Source organism: Lissotriton helveticus, chromosome 3_1 (genome assembly GCF_964261635.1).
Source record: "Lissotriton helveticus chromosome 3_1, aLisHel1.1, whole genome shotgun sequence".
Classification (NCBI taxonomy): domain Eukaryota; kingdom Metazoa; phylum Chordata; class Amphibia; order Caudata; family Salamandridae; genus Lissotriton; species Lissotriton helveticus.
Genome location: NC_136061.1, coordinates 1,334,209,715 through 1,334,231,851, shown reverse-complemented (window position 1 = coordinate 1,334,231,851; position 22,137 = coordinate 1,334,209,715). Strand labels below are relative to the sequence as shown.

Here is a 22,137-nt window from a genome sequence, read left to right as displayed (position 1 = left end):
GCCGCACCCGCTTCGCGGGTGCCGCGTCGCGCAGAGGGACCGAGGACACTTTGAGGAGGGCTTGGTTACTGTTGCTTGGCCGAGGGTGAGAGGCGCTAGCGGGGCTGCGAGCGTGCAGGGACTCCAGGAGCCAGGAGTCCCTGCGAGACCGTTTACCACCTTCCGGTCCGCTCTCCCTGCTGGCCCCGCCCCTCCCCTTCTGAGGATTATTAAATCTCCCGCCACTGCCTTTCCTGTGGGTTCCCCTTGACTACACGGAGCATTTACACGGAGCTTTCACCTGATTTGAATAGGACGACAGCGGCGCCCATTCCTCACCGCCTCACCGCCCACAGCTCGCCGCACCCGCTTCGCGGGTGCCGCGTCGCGCAGAGGGACCGAGGACACTTTGAGGAGGGCTTGGTTACTGTTGCTTGGCCGAGGGTGAGAGGCGCTAGCGGGGCTGCGAGCGTGCAGGGACTCCAGGAGCCAGGAGTCCCTGCGAGACCGTTTACCACCTTCCGGTCCGCTCTCCCTGCTGGCCCCGCCCCCTGCCCTCCACGCTCCCTATTTCCTCTTCCTGTCCTCCCGCAGCGCGGGACGCAGCACGGGCGAAGACAGGGCAAAGACTGGGCCGTTTGAGGCCGTTCGAGGACTAAAGAGGACTGGGCTGGGCCATGCCCCTTGGTTGGTTGGTGCATTATACAGTTTTATTGGTGAAAATTTTTTAATTTTAATACTTATTTATTGCTATTTATTTCTTAAATCTGTATAATGTGCTCGCGGGGTAGTAGGAGTAAAACCCTTATGGCTGTAAGTAAATTGAACTCTAATCGGACACTGGATGATTTCCTAGTCAAAACCAATTTGGCTATTGACGAGGAAATCAGTAAAATGCAGCACAGGGTCTCTTTAGATCTTGAAGCTGCACGAAGACTATCCGAGCACTTAGCCACTAGTAGAAAGTCTTCGATGGGGAATATTGCCTCTGCCCGTACACCCGAGCATACAGTAGGTCCGCAGCCACTATTGACAGCGGCTGTCATCCATCCAGCACCTTTTGTTTCTTCCTCAATATCCCCTTCGATCCATTCACTTACTCCACTGGTAATAACTAAGGATCCCGTGCCATTAACCTCCATGTTAGGTACCATGCTTCCCCCTAAAACTAACTCACTTATGAATACAGCTAGGGCCAGGAAAGCGGCAATACGTAAAAAGAAATGTATTGCCAGGGCCATCCATGCTCGAAAAAAGGCGAAAACCGCTAGATCAAAATTTTTCAATAGCAGAAGGGCACTAGGATCCCTTGGGATAACGGATGGTAGTTTAAAAATTAATCAGGGCACTCTGGGTGTGGAAACCGTTTCGGATTTAAACAGCTCCGCGGATGATAGCATCCCGGTTGCCTCCCCAGAGACAACTAGAACTGATGATCCGATGGTTCAAGTGGGTGGATCACCAAATGATAGAGGGGGTGATGAAGAATTTCTTAATTTAGTTTGGGGTACGTTAAAACAGCTACTTACTCCCTTAGAATTAAGGCTGTCTCGTATAGAGAATAATCTGTTGGAAATGGATAAGACCATAGTTACCTTGGCCAGCCTGAGTCTAAAGGAAATGGAAGCTAAACGTGTTAGTGAGATTGATTTAGCTCCCAAAATAAAAGAACCAGTATCCGTACCATTATCCATACAATTACCTCAAAATATTCCTATGCCCTCACCGTTAGTAAAACCTATACCGAAGCCACGCACCACTGTTGCAAACCAGACTGCATCAACTCCAATCGTTGTTGCACCAAAATTATGTCCCTTGCCCAATCCACCCTATAGGCAGAATTCTAATCCACGAGCTGCCCCACAGCATAGGAAAATGCAAAATTCTCTGAATAATTTCCAGCGGCCGATCAGTCGCCCCAATTTTCGTGGTGGCTTTATTGATCTTCCACCAGAAGCAGGGCCCTATGTGACTATACTTGCTGGAGTTCCAGAGCTGGATCAGAATTCCCAGGAGAATCCTCAATCCCTGAAAAATAAAGTCATTCACTGGCTTAATTCCAACACACAGCTCCCTGTTCATCATAGAACCAGTATATTAATGGTCCGTAGAGTGCCATGGATAGGCCCCACACCTAAGTCCTTGGTTGGCGACTGTATTATTGTTTCTTTTGCTGATCCTTACACAGCACAGAATATATGTGTGCGGCCATCGCATGAAGTTAACCCTACAATAGTTTTGAGACCCCTTACCTTCTTTTATCCTCCAAGAACTCACTATGCGAAAGAAGGTTCCTGGACTATTGTCCAGAATGCTGGACGGATACCAAATAGGTTCGATGGACATAGCCAGCAAAATTGGTGGCAAGGGGCACCAACTACCAACATGTTTGGTCCTTTGCAGGAGGTGGCAGGATGGTTCCCAAATAATATCCCGTTAAGAAATCGTTTTGAACCACTTATGGGTATGGATGAGCAAGATTGACCACCACATTATTCTCCTGGTAATGCCCTGATAACAGAAGATGCCAGCCAGAGGGCGAAGGGTGAAAGTTGCAACAACAACCCATGGGTGAAAGTTCCCATCGGTGACGGTTGTGCTTCTAAACCCCAAGTTCCTGTGGCCGGTATCAATACAGAAAGTGTGTCAAGTGCAATTATTGAATGGCATGTTCCGGAAGTATCACTTAAGCCAGTCACAAAGATCCAAAGTGAACAAAGGATCTGCCTAATTTCATGGAATATTGCTGGGCTTGCTCAAAGACTGGAGGATGAGGCATGGTTAGATTTTGTGGGTGTTTGTGATATTTTGTGTCTCCAGGAAACATGGAGCCGTTGCACACAGGATATTGATGGCTTCCAAGCCCTTAATACCCTTGCTGTAGCCTCGCAGGCTGGTAGGGCAAAAGGTGGTCTAATGACAGCAACCTCATTAAAACTGTGTAAACTTGTAATTACCAAGATAGTTGACACTGCATGGTTCCAAGTGCTTATGCTGGTTAACTTGTTTCCCGAACCGTTGTTATTGATTAATTGGTACTATAACATCTTTGATATTAACGAGACAACTGTAATGTTGAAGTTGGAGGAGGCCATGACCAGGGCACGTCACGAGCATCCCCTACTTTTTGTCATCTGGGTGGGGGATTTTAACTGCTCTTTGTGTACCCATGGGGACTCGAAGGTGTGTGGATTGAGAGATTCCCACGACCTTCCTTTGACACATTTCAAACATACACCCCAGGGGGACGCTTTAAATAATATTATCATCTTGAATGACCTAGCTATAGTGGAACCCTGGGTTGGTCCAGACTTGGCCCCGATACCGACATTTCAGGGTAGTAGAGGCACGATGAGTTTTATTGATTTTGTAATTATTTCCAATGGGTATTTCCATTATGTTGATAAATTGGAAGTAGTTGCCAATGCTGCCAGTGACCACAATCCCTTAATCCTATCCCTTTTTTGTCCTGTTAAACTCAAACACTCTATTTGGGATCAACCCATAAAATGTAACAGGAATCAAGGCATTACTCTTAAATGGGGTAAAATAGATGCAGCAGGTCTTGAGGCAGAGATCATAACTGAACATAGCTCAGAATATGATGTATGCCTATCACCGACATCTAATCCCGAAAAGGTTATAGAGAATTTTGAAACATTGTGTGGGCATGTAGCCAAACGCCTTACAAAACCAATTGGGAAAAACAAAAGGTCAGGGCCCAGATGGTTTGATGCTGCATGTTCGGCCACACATAGATCCCTGAAAGTGGCACTAAATCAAAAACCTAGGGATATAGAATTAGTTAGGGCATCTAGAAAGGCCTATAAAGAAGCAATAGGAACAAGGAAGCTGGACCTAAAAAATCTGGCTTGGGAAGATCTAGAAAAAGCCTCTGATTTGAAGGACGGAAGGCTATTTTGGGAAGTAATTAATCGCCCTCTTTTTATAAGTAATGGTAAGGATAATATTGTGATGCAGATTCCTTGTGAAACATGGGAATCACATTTTGGGGCTATTTTTAACCCACATGGAACTCCACCTAATGAATTGTTATTGGGAGACCCTAGGGAATTAGTGGTTTTGCAATCAACTTTGTCCCTGAGCCTATCACTCACCTTGCAGGAAGTAGAAGATGCTCTGTTGAAAGGTATGTCATTAAAAGCTCCCGGCCCTGATCTAGTGCCATTGGATTTTTTCAAGCACAATGTCAAGATTTGGGCCCCTCTTTTATTAAATGTATTTAGAGCAGTTGTTATTAGTCGTATTCCATCGTCATGGAAAGAGGCAGTAGTGGTGCCAATTTTTAAGAAGGGCAATAGATCTGACCCCCGATGCTATCGCCCAATCTCACTAATTGATGCATCATGTAAGATATTGGGTAGGGTTATTTTAGCCAGATTGGAAACATGGGCAGATTCGGTGGGCCTTATTGTAAATTCGCAATATGGGTTCAGGAAAGGCAAAGGTACTGTCGAACAGTGCCTAAACCTGGCATTGATTATAGGGAAATACATGAAGGCAATGAATTCTTCCATTCATCTTGCCTTCATGGATCTCTCAAGTGCATTCGATACCGTCTGCCGAAATAAGCTGTGGAAGATGATGGAGGATATGGGTTTCGAGGAACCTTTGGTTCTTCTGCTCCGTAGACTCCATGAAGCAACCACTGTAGCCATAAGGTTCGGGCCAGGGGGAGAGAAAACAAAGTCTATCCCCTCGACTGAGGGCGTCCGTCAAGGATGTATTTTAGCCCCCTTCCTGTTCTTAGTTTACACTAATGGGCTGGAAAAATACCTGTTGGACCACTGCCATGATTTTCCAAGGGTTAATGGCAGGAGTGTACCGATGCTCTCTTATGCCGACGATACGGTATTAATGACTCTCACAGGAAATAGTTTGCAGCATTGTCTTGATGCCTTTTATACTTTTATGTTGGACCTAGACCTAAAGGTAAATTTCACCAAATCCTTTGTAATGGTCTGTGGCCCAAAGGGCACCAAAACCAGAAAGTTTGTAGTAAACAACTGCACCATTGAAAAAGTGGAAAACTTCAACTATCTGGGAAACCTTTTTAACAACAAACTAAGTTGGGCCCCGGTAATTAAGACTCGAGTCCAGAGTGCTAGCCGCTCTATTGAAGGACTGTTTCGTTTCTGTGGGAAGTTAGGCCAAAAACCCGTCAAGCATTTAAAAACCCTGTATAAAGCAAAATGCTTGTCAGTAGCTACTTATGGGGCAGGGGTCTGGGGAACTGAAAGCCCTGATGCAATACAAATTATGGAGAACAAGTTTTTAAAACGTGTATTGGCTATTCCACTAAGCTCCTCAAATAGATTTGCCCATGATGAGGTAGGTTTGAGTTATGTGAGTGACACAATTCGTCTCTCCCCCCTTTTATTATGGGGCAAAATATGGCTGTCAGAGGACTTACAATTGTCTAGAGACATCCTTCGGGATTGTCTAAAATTGACACACATGAATAAGATCCCATGGTTGTCTTATGTAAATGAAACACTTCATAAAATAGGCCTGGGTAATATTTTTGATAGTCCTGAAAACATCCAGGGGGATATCAAATCTGTTATCAAAAAAAGTTATCTGAAATCCTCACTTGTGCACCCTTTGGCTAGCCCTCAAGAATTTAAGGTTACTTTATATTGCCAGTTTTATTTAACCTTTATAAATCATGTGCAATGGCGATTCTATTTGACAAGGTTTAGGTTACACATTTTGCATTTTCTTTTTGCGTTTCCTAGACAGGGGAGCTGGTGTGAGAGACTGCCCCCCTGTCCCTGTAACAACAAAGATAGCCAAAGCACGTTGCATGTTGTTCTTTTCTGTTCTTTATATAAGGATCCGAGAACGAGGTTCATTAAGCCGATCCTTAAGGAAAAACAACTTTGCCATTATAAAGAGGGCTACGACCATTTGTTAGCTTTGTCTACACCTGACGTTTGTTGTGCAATGTTAAATTTTATACGTGTGTCACTCATGATCAGAAAGCGGTATAGCTAATTTTGGCTCCCAGTATCAGTTTTGTTGCTCATGTATACTGTTGCTTTATTTTTCATGATTATTTGAACCTGATCGAATAAGCAATGGGCCATAACTTTCCCTATTAATTAATGTATGTTATTAATTTACTGTACAAATTTAAAAACTGCTTCTAAATGAATTTTAAAGTATGTTCTGAAATGTATTAATTGACTTTTATGATTCTTATGTGAATCGAATAAAGTTTATGAATTGAATTGATTGGAGTGGGGCAAATTGTTTTGGATTGGATGGGCAGACTAGAGTTGTGAAGATTGGAATGGGGAAGATTGTTTTGGAGTGGGGCAGATTGGAGTGGGGAAGATTGGAGTGGGGAAGATTGGAGTGGAGCTGATTGGAGTGGGGCACATTGTTTTGGACTGGAGTAGGGCAGATTGTTTTAGATTGGAGTGGGGCAAATTGTTTTGGATTGAGTGGGGCAGATTGTTGTGGGGAAGATTGTTTGGGATTGGAGTGGGGTGGATTGGGGAGGGGTGGATTGGATTGGGTTGAGGTGAGGTGAGGTGCAGTGGATTTGATTTGAGTGGGGTAGATTGGATTAGGGTGGGTTGGATTGCTGTGGGGTGGATTGGGTTGGAGTGGGGGGACTGTGATACATTGGAGTGAAGTGAATTAGGATGGAGTGAGTGGACTGGGATGTGGCGGATTGAGTGTGACGGATTAGAGTGTGACAGATTGGAGTGTGGCAGATTGGAGTGTGGCGGATTGGAGTGTGGCGGATTGGAGTAGGGTGAATTAAAGAAGGATGTATTAGATTCGTTTGGGTGGATTGGATTGGGGTGTTTTGGAGTGGGGCAAATTGTTTTGGATTGGAGTGGGGCAGACTAGATTGGTGCAGATTGGAGTGGGACAGATTGGTTTGAATTGGAGCTGATTGGAGTTGGGCAGATTAGAGTGGAGCTGATTGGAGTGGGGCACATTGTTTTGGACCGGAGTGTGGCAGATAACTTTGAGGTGGGACATATTGTTTGGGGTTGGAGTGGGGCAAATTGTTTTTGATTGAGTGAATCAGATTGTTGTGGGAAACATTTTTTGGGATTGAATTGGGGTGGATTGGATTGCAGTGGGATGGATTGGGGAGGAGGTGGATTGGATTGGGTTGAGGTGCAGATTCGAGTGGGGCAGATTGTAGTGGGACAGATTGGAGTGAGGCAGAGTGGAGTGGAGCTGATTGGAGTGGGGCACATTGTTTTGGACTGGAGTAGGGCCGATTGTTTTGGATTGGAGTGGGGAAAATTGTTTTGGATTGAGTGAGGCATATTGTTGTGGGGAAGATTTTTTGGGATTGGAGTGGGGAGGGGGTGGATTGGATTGGATTGGGTTGAGGTGAGGTGGATTTGATTGGAGTGGGGTTGATTCGATTAGGGTGGGTTGGATTGCTGTGGGGTGGATTGGATTTGAATGTGGTGGATTGTGGTACATTGGAGTGAAGTGATTTACGATGGAATGGGTGGACTAGGGTGTGGCGGATTGGAGTGTGGCGGATTGGATGGGGCACATTGTTTTGGATTGGATGTGGCAGATTGTTTTGGATTGGATGGGGCAGATTGTTTTGGATTGATGGGGCAAATTGTTTTGGACTGAAGTGGGGCAAATTGTTTTGGATTGTTGTGGGGAAAATTGTTTTGTATTGAGTGGGGCAGCTTGTTTTGTATTGTGTGTGGCACATTGTTGTGCGGAAGATTTTTTGGGATTGAGTCGGTGGATTGGATTGCTGTGGGATGGATTGGGGAGGGGGTGGGTTGGACTGAGGTGAGGTGGATTTGATTGGAGTGGGGTGTATTGGATTAGGGTGGGTTGGATTGGATTTGAATGGGGTGGTACATTGGAGTGAAGTGACTTCGGATGCAAAGGGTGGACTGGGGTCTGGCGGATTGGAGTGTGGCGGATTGGAGTGTGGCAGATTGGAATGTGGTGGATTGGAGTGTGGTGGATTGGAGTGTGGCGGATTAGAGTATTGCGGATTGTATGCGCAGATTGTTTTGGATTGGATACAGCAGATTGTTTTGGATTGGATGGGGCAGATTGTTTTGGATTGGATGGGGCAAATTGTTTGGGATTGAAGTGGGGCAAATTGTTTTGGATTGAAGTGCGTCAAATTGTTTGGGATTGAAGTGGGGCAAATTGTTGTGGGGCAGATTTTTTGGGATTGGAGTAGGTGGATTGGATTGCAATTGGACGGTTCGGGGAGGGGTGGATTGGATTGGGTTAAAGGCCACAACGCGATGCTCCTGGACGTTCCAGTACTTTGACCTTACGGCGGGCCTGATCTTGTCCTCTGTTTTTACTGACTGGTACTAGGATTTGTAATCCTGCCTATGACCTACCAATTGACAATAGAAAGTCCTCGGAAAACCTGACCGGTACATATGTGAAGAACGAAATCAGAGAAAATTGTTTTAAGCCCTGAAGAAGTCCGGCAACGGACGAAACGCGTCGGCTATTCGCAACTATCAAAAAAAGAAAAGAAAGAATAAAAACCGAATAAAAGAAAGAAAATCAAAATTACAAGACTGTGTGTATTCTGTGTACATTTGGGAAAACCAATACTTTACATATCTGTATGTTCTTTTTCTATACTTGTCTTGCAATGGTGTATAACTTGTGAAGGGTGCTGTCCAATCTCAAAAAATTTGTGGATTGGATTGGGTTAAGCTGAGGTGGATTGGATTGGAATGGGGTGGGTTTGATTGGAGTCAGGTGGGTTGTGGTGGATTGGAGGGGGTGAATTGGGGTGGAGTGGGGGGACTGGGGTGAGGCAGATTGTAGTGGGGCGCAATGGAGCAGAGCTGAATGAAGCGGAGCTGATTTTTTGGGATGGAGTGGGGCAGATTGGAGTGGCGCAGATTTTGTTTGGATTGGAGTTGGGCAGATTGTTTTGGACTAGAGTGAGAGGACTGGAGTGTGGTGGAGTGGAGGTGTTTCAAATGGTCTGGGCTGGATTCGATTAAGGGGGGTCGATTTGTGTGTGGTGAGGTGGATTGGCGTGAATTAGCGTGGTTTGGAGTAGTGCGGATTGGAGTGGTATGCATTGGGATGTAGTGCATGATTATGTGTTGAAACATTTCAGAAAATACACAAAAGAAAGAAAAAATGAAGCTTTGCGATACAAGAATCCTCATCTTTTGAGAACAGCGCCCACAAGCAAAATCAAAAGAAAACTTGAGTGCAAAGTAATCAAAGACTTGGCAAAATAAAAGAAACTTAACTAACTGTTTTTCCGCACCTAGCTGCATTTACTAGACAGCCCTCTAAGTTTATCACTGGTGACTTGGGTTGGGAAGCAAACATGCTAGTCCCTCTGTGTAAGAAAATCTAGTGATCCAACAATATAGCGCTGCGAGGCCAAGGACAGGGCCCCACTGTCCTGGGCCTCCTTGCGCTGCATAATGGCTACAAATTCTTGTGAAAAGGGGCCCACATCTAGACTTTCCAGCCTGATGGAGGGCTGGGAGGCCCACTTGCTCTGGCCTTTGCAGAACTGGATAATGGCCCAATTACCAGTAAATGGGCCCCCACACTTAACCTTGTAGCCTGATCCAGTGCTTCCAGGCCCAGGGCATGAGGACCGCCTCCCCTGTACCTCGAAGCAGTAGTGGGACACGCTGCTAAACACTGCTCTACTGTGCCAGTCTGAACTGGATTCTCCCTCCTCCCCTCATCAAACTGTCCTTACCTGTTAATGTCCGACTCCTTTTGGAAAAAAAAGTCTTCTGTTGCCTGAAAACGAATACACAAAGGGCAGACAAGACTTCTCTGCAGGCTTTTAACACCGCCCTCGTCCCTGAGAGCCCACTTTGCAGCCATCACATTCCCTACATAGTCTTTCTACTCCCCCCACCATTGCAGCCCCAGGAATGGTACCACGCCCTGACCAGCGAGGTCAAGACACCTCGCTTATCATTGGCAATGTGATCCCATTGTGGAAGGGCCCTGAAGGAGCAGGTGGGCTGACTATGAAAGTGTAGCATTTCAGACAGAAGCGGGCCCCATGTTTTCAAATGAGTGCGGGGCCTGGGCAGCTGCCCACACTGCCCATCCCTAGTGCTGGCCCTGGCTATTGCGCTGCTGTGGTGCAGAACCAACATCGTGATATGGCTTTAGATATTCCTCTTTCAGACCCTAATGAAGGGATTTCAGAATTTTTGTGGGGATTAATCCTTCGATAAAAGATTGTGAACAAGTTATATGATATGTATATTTCTCTGAGAGAAAAAAATGTTTGTCTCAGAGATAATTAAATGAAGTTGATGTGAACTGTTCTTAGAAGGTAAAAATTGTCTCCAAAATCTACTGCGCCACATGAAACCTACATAAGGCAGATACCAATGAAGGAGGCATAACCAAGCACCCAGATCAATTCTTGCTCAAATATAAAAAATAAATGGTCAAAGCTCCTTCTTTTCATGCCTGGCAAGTCTGTGCCAAGGCATAATAATACCTCACCTCATCTATAGCACAGTGACTAACCCTAAGGGTGCCTGTCAAGTCTCTGTTCTCTCTCTCGCACTCTTTAGCCTATACATGGAGGAGAAACAGCCATTACAACACGGCTGTCTCCCTGCATGGCATCGCATCGCAAGCGTTACAACACATGCGATGTAACAAAGTGTAGCCAATACTACGCTTGTTTTTACATCGCATGCGCTTTTACAATGCATGCGATGTAATGGCGATCCACCTCGTTGTGAGGAAACTGAAGTTCTTCCGTTTCTTCACAGCGACGTGCACCGTGCACCGCCCCTCAGCTGACGTTAGAGGATGAGATAGGAACCACGAGGAGAGAGAAGTAATGGGGATTGGGCCTGGGGGTTACTTTTTTAGGGTAGTGTTGGGTACTTGTGTAGGGTAGTGTTTGAGTGTAGGGACCAGACTGGGAGGTGTGCTGGGGGTAGTGTTTTAGGGTGTAGGTAAGTGTTGTGGTGTGTGTGCGCGTAGTGTAGGGTAGTGTTTTAAGGTTTATGGTAGTGTTGGGGGTCGTGCAGGGTAGTGTTTAAGTGTAGGGAGCAAACTGGGGTTGGGGGAGGGTCTTGCTGGAGGTAGTGTTTTAGGGTTTAGGGTAGAGTTGTGATGTGTATGTAGAGCAGGGTAGTATTTTTCTGGGTTTAGGGTAGTGTCAGGGGTTGTTGAGGATAGTGTTTAAGTGTAGGGAGCAGACTGGGGGTTGGGGAAGGGTCGTGCTGGAGGTAGTGTTTTAGGGTTTAGGGAAGTGTCCTGGAGTGTGTGTAGTGCAGGGGAGTGTTAGGGTTTAGGGTAATGTCGAGCGGTCGTACTGTGTAGTGTTAATGTAGGGAGAGGACTGAGGGTTGTGCAGAGGTACTAAATTAGGGTTTAGGGCAGGACAGGGTAGTGTCACTTACATGTCATACTTTTACCTTGAGTATACCTTTACCACGAATTCTTTTGTGTTGTAATGGCATGTGTGCTAAAGTCATATGGTTGGTAAAAGTATGCGATGTAATGGCACGTCATTGTAATTGCAACGCATAGTAATACCCGTGTTGTAATGGCACGCGTGGTATTAGTACACGTTGTAATGAGTCATATTCTATTTGGAGTCACTAACCTCTACTCTGAGCAACTTCAATATCAAATTTCACTTCTATGTTGATGAATCTCAGCGATATCAGAAAATCTCTTCCTCAAAAGGAGCGAGCACAAGGCAAATGTACTTGAAGCTGTTTAGACACGGATATTACACCACCAACAAAAAACTGAATATACTGATTATGGATTTCTTCCTATGCTTACCACCAATTTGCACTAAACCCATTCAAGCTTGGCTTAATAATATTTTGGAATCTCTATGGAGCTATACACCTAAACTGGAGGATTTAAAATACCATGAGTTCTTATTTGCTTGACAGTATTAACCCAAAATACAGTTCTGCTGTAACATAGACCATCTTTGAATATGCCTGCTAGAGGCATGGTTGAGAATGACATGTACTCCTCTTACTTGCAGTGGAATATATTGTCTTTGGATAGAAAAGAAAATGTATCTCTCCTGTTGTTAGATAATGTTCTATTACTTACCAGTAATCTTCATTACTCCTGGTCCCGTTGTCCTTGTCCCGTTCCTGAACTAAGTGGAGATGACCATGTCAGCGACAGAAAAAAAAGAACAGGAGCATGCTGGGATACCCAACCCACTCCCTCCCACTGGGAGTACATAAGCCTTACCAGCCCAGCATGCAGCCTGAAAGTACCAACCCAACAACCGGAAGGCCAGCTGCCAGGGAGGAAGGGAGGGGCGTAAGGAATGGGACCAGGACAACAGGACCAGGAGTAATGAAGATTAACGGTAAGTAGTTGGACATTACCCCCAGGTCTCTCCTGTCCTTCTCCCATTCCTGAACTATGTGGAGAATTCCAAAGCAGACAATCCGGCCTTCCAGACACCCACCAACACCAGGCGTACCAGACCGAAAAACAGCACCCCACAGGAACAAAATGAGCCCACAAGAAAGGAGAAAAATGCAGGCAGGAGCACACAACCTCGCCCTCAACCAAAAGGACAGAATTGAGACCCCATAGCCAGCAGGGGACGACCAGCAAAAAAGCACAAGAACCCCCCCCAGGCAAGCCAGAATGAGGCCCCACATGTAGAGCCAAGCCCTAAGGGAACAACCAGAGGGGCCAAAACAAAGCCCCTCCCCCCGAACGACCAAAGGGAGCCCGGAAGAAGCAGAAGCGCCCCAACGGAGCAACCGAGCCAGGAAGGGCAACCGACCAGGGAGAAACCGCCAAGGGCACAGCCCACAGCCGCTGGCACCACCAGGCAGCCACCCAACCAGGGACAAACCAGGCCAACCTGGCCCAATGGCCCAGAGCAGAGGAGAAGAGGCCACACAGCGTGGCAAGGCCGAAGGCCGAAGTCCCAGTAAGGAACACAGCAGAGGCAAGACAGAGAGCAAACCTCCCAGAACCGGGAAGAAAGCGACCCACGGGTGCAGGAACCCTCAAAGGACCACACCAAAAACCGAGGGGAAGGAAGACGAAACCGAAGAGGCACGCCAAAAGCAAGAGATGGGAATGACGTGACCGACCACAGGACAAACCCCAACACACCAGGGGAAGCCACCAGCAGAGCCGCAAAGACCAAAAAGGGCATAACCAGACAAGAAAACAGGCAACAACCCAGAGGAACAGACAGAAAGAAAAGGGGGCAGGGAATCCAAGCAAGGTCCCCCCACCCCCTCTCAGCTGACAACAGCAGCAACAGGGAACCCGGAGGCACAGAAACACACAGAAGGCCCAGGCCACAGGGCAGGAATGACCAGCGGCCAACCCCAGCAGAGACGCTGAAGAGCCGCAGGAAAAAAAGGCTGCCATACCGGTAGAAGAACTCGGGGCACAGGAACCGACCAAGCGGCCAGGTCCGAGGCACACCCCCAAAGCAGGAGACACTGGGACACAAAAACCAGCAACCCACCCAACGGAGGCCAGGGAGAGCAAAGAAGCGCAACCCGGTGCAGACCTGGTCAAAACCAGGGCACAACCAAGAAAGACAACATCAGAGGCTAAACACGGAACAGGGGAAACCAAACCCCAGCAACGAGGAACTCCACCAACCAAGATCCAACCCACACGCCAGGCGGACAAAGGAGGACACCAAGGAACCACCGAAGCCGAACCCCAAGAGGAGCTGCAGAAGGGCAAAACAGAAAGGACCAATAAGGAGGCCAACAGCCCAACCCCACAGGCGACCCACAAACGCCCTAAAAGCCAGCCAAAGAAACCGGCAGGCCAGCCAGCCAGGAGGCCCCCAACACGGATCCACTAGGACCCGTTAGGAGAGGCAAAAAACCCGAACCAAGAAGGGGCACAGGGAAAGGCACAGCAGCAAACCACAGCCAGGCCACCCTGAGAGGAGAAGCAGCAGGAAGACAGGGAGGGAGCCCAGCAGCCCACACCAGACAACCCACACAACGGCCCCAGTGCAGCAGCCAGCCGCAAAGGAGCGGCACAGAAAAGGACAGAAGACCAGTCCAGGACGAGATCACCAGGGCCAGAACCACAGGGCACCAAGAGGCCGAAAGAACTCCATATCCAAAGAGAACGAGCGGCCAGGAAAAGACCCAAGCAGGGACAGAAAGAGGACCCCGAAGCAATCAAGGGCCCCACAGCACAAAGCCTGACAAAATCAAGCCTGGAGGTGCACCAGCGACCCACACGCACAAGAGAACAGGAGGCCAAACACAGGGACCGCAAGGGCAAATCCAACAGAGGTAGAGCCCAGGCCCCAACAGCACACCGGAACCACCCAGGCACCAGAAACCAAATGAGAGAAGCAAAACGCGCACCACCCCCCAGGGGTGCGGGCCGGGAACAGACTCAAACAAGGGGAGAAGGAACACCCCCGAGCCAGCAAGAGAGCAAGTGCCACATACCCTACAGGCCGAAAGCAGCCCGCACGGGAGCAAGAAAAAAACACAGGCCCATCGATGAGCCCCCAAAGGGGAAAGGTCAGAGCCCCGACCCGAGGCAAAGCCAACCGTAACCTCTATGCGGAAAGAGAGGAGCGGGAAGCAGCAAAGCAGCCCATACAACAGAGGAGTCCGACACCCAAACCCACAAAGCAAGGAAAGGGCACAGGAGATAGGTCGGGCACAGGAGCCGTGCACCCGAAGAAACATGTGGCCTCTTTGTTCTGTCCTCTGGGCCTACGGCCATCCTGCCCTGCGGGCTTCTGTTCTCCCTGGTCTGCCATGGTTGGTGCCCGGTTGGGGGTCCGCCTGGGTATGCCTGTCGCCGTGACCTGCTCTGGTCGTCACTGGCTGCTTGTCGGGCGTCTTTTCCCTTTATTCAGGTCCCCAAGGCAAAGGCCAAGGAAGACCAACGACACCCAGCCACCACAGGAGGCAAAGGGAGTGGCAAGCGAGAGGCAAAGCCCAAAGCACACAAAGAGAAATACAAGGGGGAGAAGGAAACCACAACCGGAAACCAAACCCCAGCAGTCAAAACAACCAGGCAGTAGGCGAGAAGCAAACCCAACTCCAGCCAGAACCCACCAGGGGCACAACCAGCATCACCCCAGAGCCAACAACCCAAACAAGGCCAAGGGCCCACCAGGACAGAGGGAGGGCACAACAGCCCCCCTCACACATGTATAACAAGGGGGAGGACCCAGTGAACCCACAGAAGGGCAAGAAGAAACCAGACACCCTGAGCACGGGCCAAGCAAAAGCACCTGGAAGGATGCAAGAAACGACCAACAGCAAAAACCGCAGGCAGGCACCCACACAGGCACGCCCAGGCCCGAACCCACAGAAAGGGCAGAAACCAACAGGCAGCAGGCAGCTGAAGGAAGCCCAAGAAGTGCAAGGCACCAGGAGCTGAATAAAGGGAAAAACGCCCGACAAGCAGCCAGTGACGACCAGAGCAGGTCACAGTGACAGTCATACCCAGGCGGACCCCCAACCGGGCACCAACCATGGCAGACCAGGGAGAACAGAAGCCCGCAGGGTAGGATGGCGGTAGGCCCAGATGACAGAACAAAGAGGCCGCAAGAAGAAGCCAACAATCCCCTGGAGAGATTGTACCAAAGCCGGCCATGGCCCAGCAAGCAGACACTACACCAGGGACGAACCACGGCCGATCCAGCCGTACCACAGAGCGGGCAGCAGGAGGAACAGAAGCCAAAGCAGCAGGCCAGCATAGCAGGAGAGCACAGCAAGCAAGAAACCACCAGCTGGCAGGCACCAGGGGGACAGGTCCACAGAACCCCCACAGAGACCGACGCCCAGACGCCAACCAGCAACAAGCGCCGAGCAAGCGGAAAGCCAGAAGGCCTGGGAACACACAACCTGTGGAGGAAGCCCCCAAAGGACCCGCCCCAGGCAGAACCCACAACAAATGGCAGCGACACAGCAGAAACCATAGCCCAAGATAGGACAGAGGACCCACAGCGAATGCAGGGGAGCCGCCGACGCAGGCTGCTGAAGACGCTGAAGGGCCGCGAGGACCCCGGGAGCAGTGGGCAGCGGAGGGCGAGAACCAGGCCGGAGAGAACAAGTGCCCCAGACCCCGACAGCACCCGGACCCACGCCTCACGCAACCAGCAAAGCACAGAGGGCCAGCACGCAGGAACAGGAGCCTACAAAGAAAAGCCCCCAACAGAAAACCACCAGCACCAGGAGAGACCTAAAGAAGACGGGATCCATCAGCACCTGAAAGGAAGCAAGGAACCCACTTGGCAAGACCAGCCGTGACCAGTGCAACCCAAGGTGGGCGCATCCTCGAATTCAGTGGCCAGTCCAAGATCCATGGAGAAAGAGAGCTAGGCAGATTTAAACCCAGATAACAGCAGGAAGAACTGAATCTGGCCATGGCACGCAGCCATTCCCACCATCAGCATGAGAAAAAAAATGGAACCGCTCTGTGGTACTCCCAAGGGGGCAGGAAGAGCGCACCACAAGCTCACTGCCCCCCAATAGCCAGTTCAGCAAGGCTCGCCCCAGTACCGTTTCAAACGAAGAGCAGGGCTGCCAGGAAGTAGCGGAGGCCGGCGGGACACCAAACGCCAGGCAGGGAGCCAAGGAGCATCGCCCAGTAGAGCCCAAGGATCCGCCAAACATCCTCAGCAGAGCGTTCCCCATACTGTCCAAGCCACAGGGAGACGCGAACTTCAACCCGGAAGAGACCGGGAGGAATGGCACCCCAGCTGCAAAGTGCCAGGCAGCAATCAACGCGGCTCCTGGCAAGCCCAGAAGGCCAGGAGAACACGGAAAGAGGACGGCGAGGACAGCCCAGCAGCCCCAAGGAAATGTCCAGTAAAGAATCCCAGCATGTCAGTCCAAAGACATCCCATCCTGTCGGAAGACAGAAAAAAAGAAAAGTCTGCATGCTGGGCTGGTACAGCTTGTGTTCTCCCAGTGGGAGGGAATGGGTTGGGTATCCCAGCATGCTCCTGTTCTTTTCTTCTGTCATGGAGATGGTCATCTCCACTTAGTTCAGGAATGGGACGAGGACAGGAGGGACCTGGGGGTAATAGAAAAAGAATGGATATACGTGTAAACTTATTTTCACAATTCACAATGGAAAATACTTGAGACTAAATTGTTGATTGCCATTGATGATCTGTGGTTGGAATGGAGAGTTGAAGCAGTACAATATGGAAATATGGAGAACTGTCTCTACTAAGCGAATTTGTGCACTAAATGTAGCTACCTCTTTTATTCCCAGCAGTCATATTATATGTATGCCAGCTAAGGTCCATTCTAACAAACTCATGTTTGAAAACTACAAAAATAGCCTCCAGTGAATCTTGAGATTTAAGTGATGCAAATAACCAGGGATGTTCATAATTACCTGTGTAGGTACGGTTTCACATAAAAAGTATTCAACAATTATCTTCAAGGTTTGAGACATTGTCAGTCACAATATTGCCTAGCCCTAGCTGCAAACCTCTTAAAAAGCCTATATTTTACCTCCTAAATTCTTAACAGCATTAAACTCTCCTGAGACTAAATTCAGATCCTGGCCTTGGAGCCACTTCCTAAAGCATCAAACTTTCAAACACCCACACCCATGCATTCTTTAAATGAGTCAGGATTTCAAGAGGACTTTTAAGTACATTCCAAAATCACTGTACCTAAGGAGGAAATTGTGGATGGTTGATATTTCTTTGCGGTGATTATAACAAAGACAAAATACATGTTTGCTCTGTAGTTGAAGCAGTGTCAAACAGTGCAGAGAAAAGCATTGCTTTGCATTTTTTGTATACTTGCTTTTTTCAAACAGAAATGTTTATTAAAATTAGGGAGTGAAATACTGGTTTTCTCTACTTTATTGGTTGTAGTTAAATGATACAAAAAGACTGCATTGTGTAAGATGGTAGAGTTTTGGTAAGACAAGTGGAACTTTATTAAAAACAAATTGTGCCTGCACACAGAGATTGATGGAGCTGCAGCCTGCAAGATTCATCCACCAACCAAGCTAAAAACACACAGACGCTCACACTCTTATATACATACATGTCTGCCACAAGTACAGGTATATATGCTAGATCCCACCAACGAATTGAGTTCTGGAAGTTCTGGAAGCTGCTTGCAACACACTAAGGGGCGCATTAGGATGGCGGGCCGATCGCCCCCGCCAGGCTGGCGGTAGCCACCGGCAACCTGGCAGGGGGGATCCGCCCGCCATCCTACACGGAATCACCCCCTGCCATATTAGTATGGCGGGGGTGACCGCGGCGGACGAAAGACCGTCTGCCGCTTTTCCGCCTCGGTCGCCTTGCGGCCGGGGCGGAAAAGGTTTAATTTGGTGGCGGTGTCTATTAGACACCACCAGCCATATTAGCAAGTGCATTTTCAAGTGCATTTTCAAATGCCTTTCCATGGCGGCAATGCCGCCATGGAAAGGCATGTGGAGACACCCTGCGGGGGCCCGTTGCGGACCCCCAGGGACTCCGGCGGGAGTGGGGGGTGCACATGCAGGGTGCCTATGGTACCCCCCAGCATTGCAAAGTACAACGTGGTAGGCACCGCGCGGTGCCTGTCACGTTGTGCTTTGTAATGCACTACACGTATCTTTAGCTGAATGCACCGGCCGCCGCAATGCTAAAGATACAGGATGCGCCCACCACTGTGGCGGGCGCATCCTAATGCTCCCAACTGGACCCCGCCCTTATGGCGGGCGGTCCCTCCACACGACAGGATTACGGGCGGACAAAGTACGCCCGTCATCCTATTGGGCCGCTAAGACTTTACATGAAAATGTCACATGCTATGAGCTACATCTTCAACAGCATAGGCACAAGCTAACTTGATGCATTGTTTTGCTTTCAGTGTTTTAGAATATTCAAATGGCTGCTGGCAAAAGCAAGAATTTGGCAAAGCAGTCAGGGCTAATGCACTGTTTTTTAAAAAGTGCAATAGCAATGGATGCGTCACAGTACTTTTTCAATTAATATTTTTTGCCACGGTGCACAGCAGCCACCCTGCTATACAGCAGGGTGAAATATCATTGCCAGAGTCAGCAACGTACATGCTGTACAGTATGCACAAAAGGTAGTGTAAGAGCTTATTGTCTCAAAGGTGAGACCTACTGGCTTTTCCAATGCTTGCTAGGTCTTGGACCTCTGTGATTCTGAGCAAATCAGTTTATCTCCCCATGTTCAAAAAAGAAAAAGAAAATAGCATCTGGTTAACAATCCATTCACATAAGGAAAGCAATTGTGCCCTTGTCCATCTCTTAGTGAAAATACATTTTGAAGCAGATAACATCTGTTGTCACAATAAAAGCAGATAACATCTATTTCAAAGGAGAAAAGGGCTTCCGTGAAGTGTGTGTGGCATAGTAAAGCATAGCTACAAATGGCAAAAAGTTCAATAAGGACAACAGAGAAAAAGAAAAGTAAAGGTAGTACCTAAGTTTTAGCATGATCGGAGGAAAGACAGCAAACAAGCTGAAGCAATCAGTGCTAGGTCCAGGGTCTAGCCGAAAGAAGAGGAAGTGAAGGTAACACACTCTAGCCAACTATATGGCAGCAAATAAGAGAGAAAATGAAACCAACAAATGTTAATCAATCGACAGGCTGCAGCCCCTTGTTGTACACAATATCTTTCACAAGCGAGAACACATACATCGCATGCACTGTCACAGGCAAGACCTAAAAATGATGTAACACAAAACAATTAAATGTTTAATTTACATAGTCTATTCCTAGTGTACTGAATTGGACTGGAAGAGTTCAGCACAATTTGAAAATGTGTAGCAAGCCTTTCAAGTCTGGTTAAATAGGATCTAAATTACACCTGGGATAAAATCTCAAAACCAGAACCTTGAACTTTGCATGTTTGCTACAATTAATTGATTTTTTTGACTGGAATTATAATTAAGGTTTAAAACACTAGTAGAGTGGATTAAACATTTCTTTGACTTGTAAGACTGGCCCACTGTTCGTCAGCCTACAAATCCTAGATCATAGGGCAATTAGTTGGACACTGGTTGTTCCTTCAAAATTTTAAAGGTGTCAACTAAATAGAGGTAGTACAATGGCTTTTTGTATTTACTATCCACCTCATTTTTGTGGCACACACAGCTAACGATTGAAAAATAATGACACTGTATTGTCAGAATGGGGACACCTAGATCCATATGTGTACAGACAACACTTATCCAAGTGGCTGATATCCTTCAGAGCAATTATCTTTTTAGCGGTGGGTGTGTGGTGGGGCAGGCATGCTAGCAGCTTGTGCAGGACACTAGCATCTGGTTAACTTACTGTGTAACTAATGTGTTTCAGTTTCCTTTCTTCCACCAGGAGGCACTGTCGGTGGTGAGTGACGACCAGTCACTCTTCGAGTCAACATACGGCGCTGCAGCCCATATATCAAAGACTGACATGACTGCTTCAGAGAACCCAGACTATGGACAGCCTCACAAAATCAACCCCTTACCACCTCAGCAAGAGTGGATTAACCAGTCTGCCCGTGTGAATATAAAGAGAGAATATGATCATTTGAATGGATCAAGGTAAGTACAAAAGAATAACAATGTATACTTATTTCCTTCTTCATGGCATTACCCTCCCCTAGATCTACTTCCTTACTACAAAAACATTTCATTTTCCCTTTTTTCTTTAGAAATCAGCTCCACTGATTAATCTATTTCTTACTCCAGTCCTCTTTTTACTTCATCACTTCTTCGCTCTACCTTTGTTTGCATTTCACAACCCTCTCTCCCATCAACATTTTGCCCCAAACCTTTTTTCTCTTCCCTCTGTAAGTATATCTCTGCACCCTTCTCCTTTCCCTGCTACTTTCTATTTTCTTCATGCATTCATTCTTCACCATTATATTTTTGATGCTTAATTAACTTGTTTTCACATGCTTTCAAGTATTGCCTTTTTTTATTTATTTGTTCTTTCCTCATCTGCTGGTTGCGTCACTGCAATGGTAACTTCACTATCCATTGTTAATATGAGATTAAATCACTTTCTAAAGAACTGTATTCTGTGTCATTATGATGTGAGACTTACTCTGTGTCTGGGTGTTGCTTCACCTTTCAAGTGAAGAGCAGAAGCAGCAACTGCAGCCCAATCCAGCATAGAAACAACACAGCAAAGGGGCAGTACTTCTCCTGGAAGTTCTTCCAGCTCTTTCTCTTGGCAGGTTCCTTGATCCAAGCGAGTTCAAAAGTTCTGGGGTCTGGGCCCCAATATTTATACTCTGTTTCTCTTTGATCTCTTGGGCAGAGAGTGTCTGTGCTCAGTCCAAACCAGTTTGGTCTTTTCTAACCCAGCTTCCCGGCAGGAGGTGGAGATAGCATTGTCCAAGGCAGACCAGACCCATTGAGGTGCAAGGAAATCTCCTCTCCCCACTCTAAATGCAGCCCAGGTATATTTAGCCCAGCCCTGACTCATCCAGGAAAGGTAGGACACACACTGCTTCCACCTAGTGACTGTCTGAAGAGAATGCACATCCCCAGCTTCTGTCCCTCCAAAGCCACACAGTCAATCCACAACCCAGGAGAGGCACATAGGATGGCTAAGCAGGAAAATACCTACTTTCTAAAAGTGGTATTTTCAAACACAAAACATAAACATCATCTTTACTAAAATATGCCTTTCTCCATTCTGAGTTCAGTCATACTAAACTCCATTATTCTACCTTGTCCCAACAGAAAGATATACTCGTAAAATGTTACCAAGTATTCCTCTATCTATCCTGTGGGACAGATAGCCTTTTAACCGTGAAAAATGAAATATGCTGCATTTCACTATCAGGGCATGCCACACACACCAGTACTTGTCCTACCATTCTAATACACTGCACCCTGCCCATAGGGGTAGCTTGGGCCTACCTTAGGGTTGTCTCACAGGCAATAAAAGTGAACGTTAGGGCTTGCAAGTAGGTGCACTTGCCAAGTCGACATGTTATTAAGAACTATGCATAGGTCGCTCGTGTGGGTGGTACAATCAGTTACAGGCAATGACACTATCTGTGCACTTTACTAGGGAATTACCAGTAAATCAAATATGAAAATCGTGGAAACACCAATGCATAGTCCAATTTATAACAGGAGCACTTGCACTTTCCCACTGAACAGCAGTGAGAAAGTGCACAGAGACACTAAACCAGCAAAAACAGA

At 47.6% G+C, this 22,137-nt stretch overlaps 1 protein-coding gene across 3 annotated transcripts in view; it reads left to right on the top strand.

The window, feature by feature from the left end:
• Positions 1 to 22,137, top strand: part of FLI1 (Fli-1 proto-oncogene, ETS transcription factor) — a 697,892-nt gene that overhangs the window by 184,211 nt on the left and 491,544 nt on the right. For all 3 annotated transcript variants that reach the window (XM_078681988.1, XM_078681986.1, XM_078681987.1), the window contains one exon: positions 20,309 to 20,520. In XM_078681988.1, coding sequence (XP_078538114.1) covers positions 20,309 to 20,520 — 212 coding nt within the window. The remainder of the gene's footprint in view (positions 1 to 20,308; positions 20,521 to 22,137) is intronic.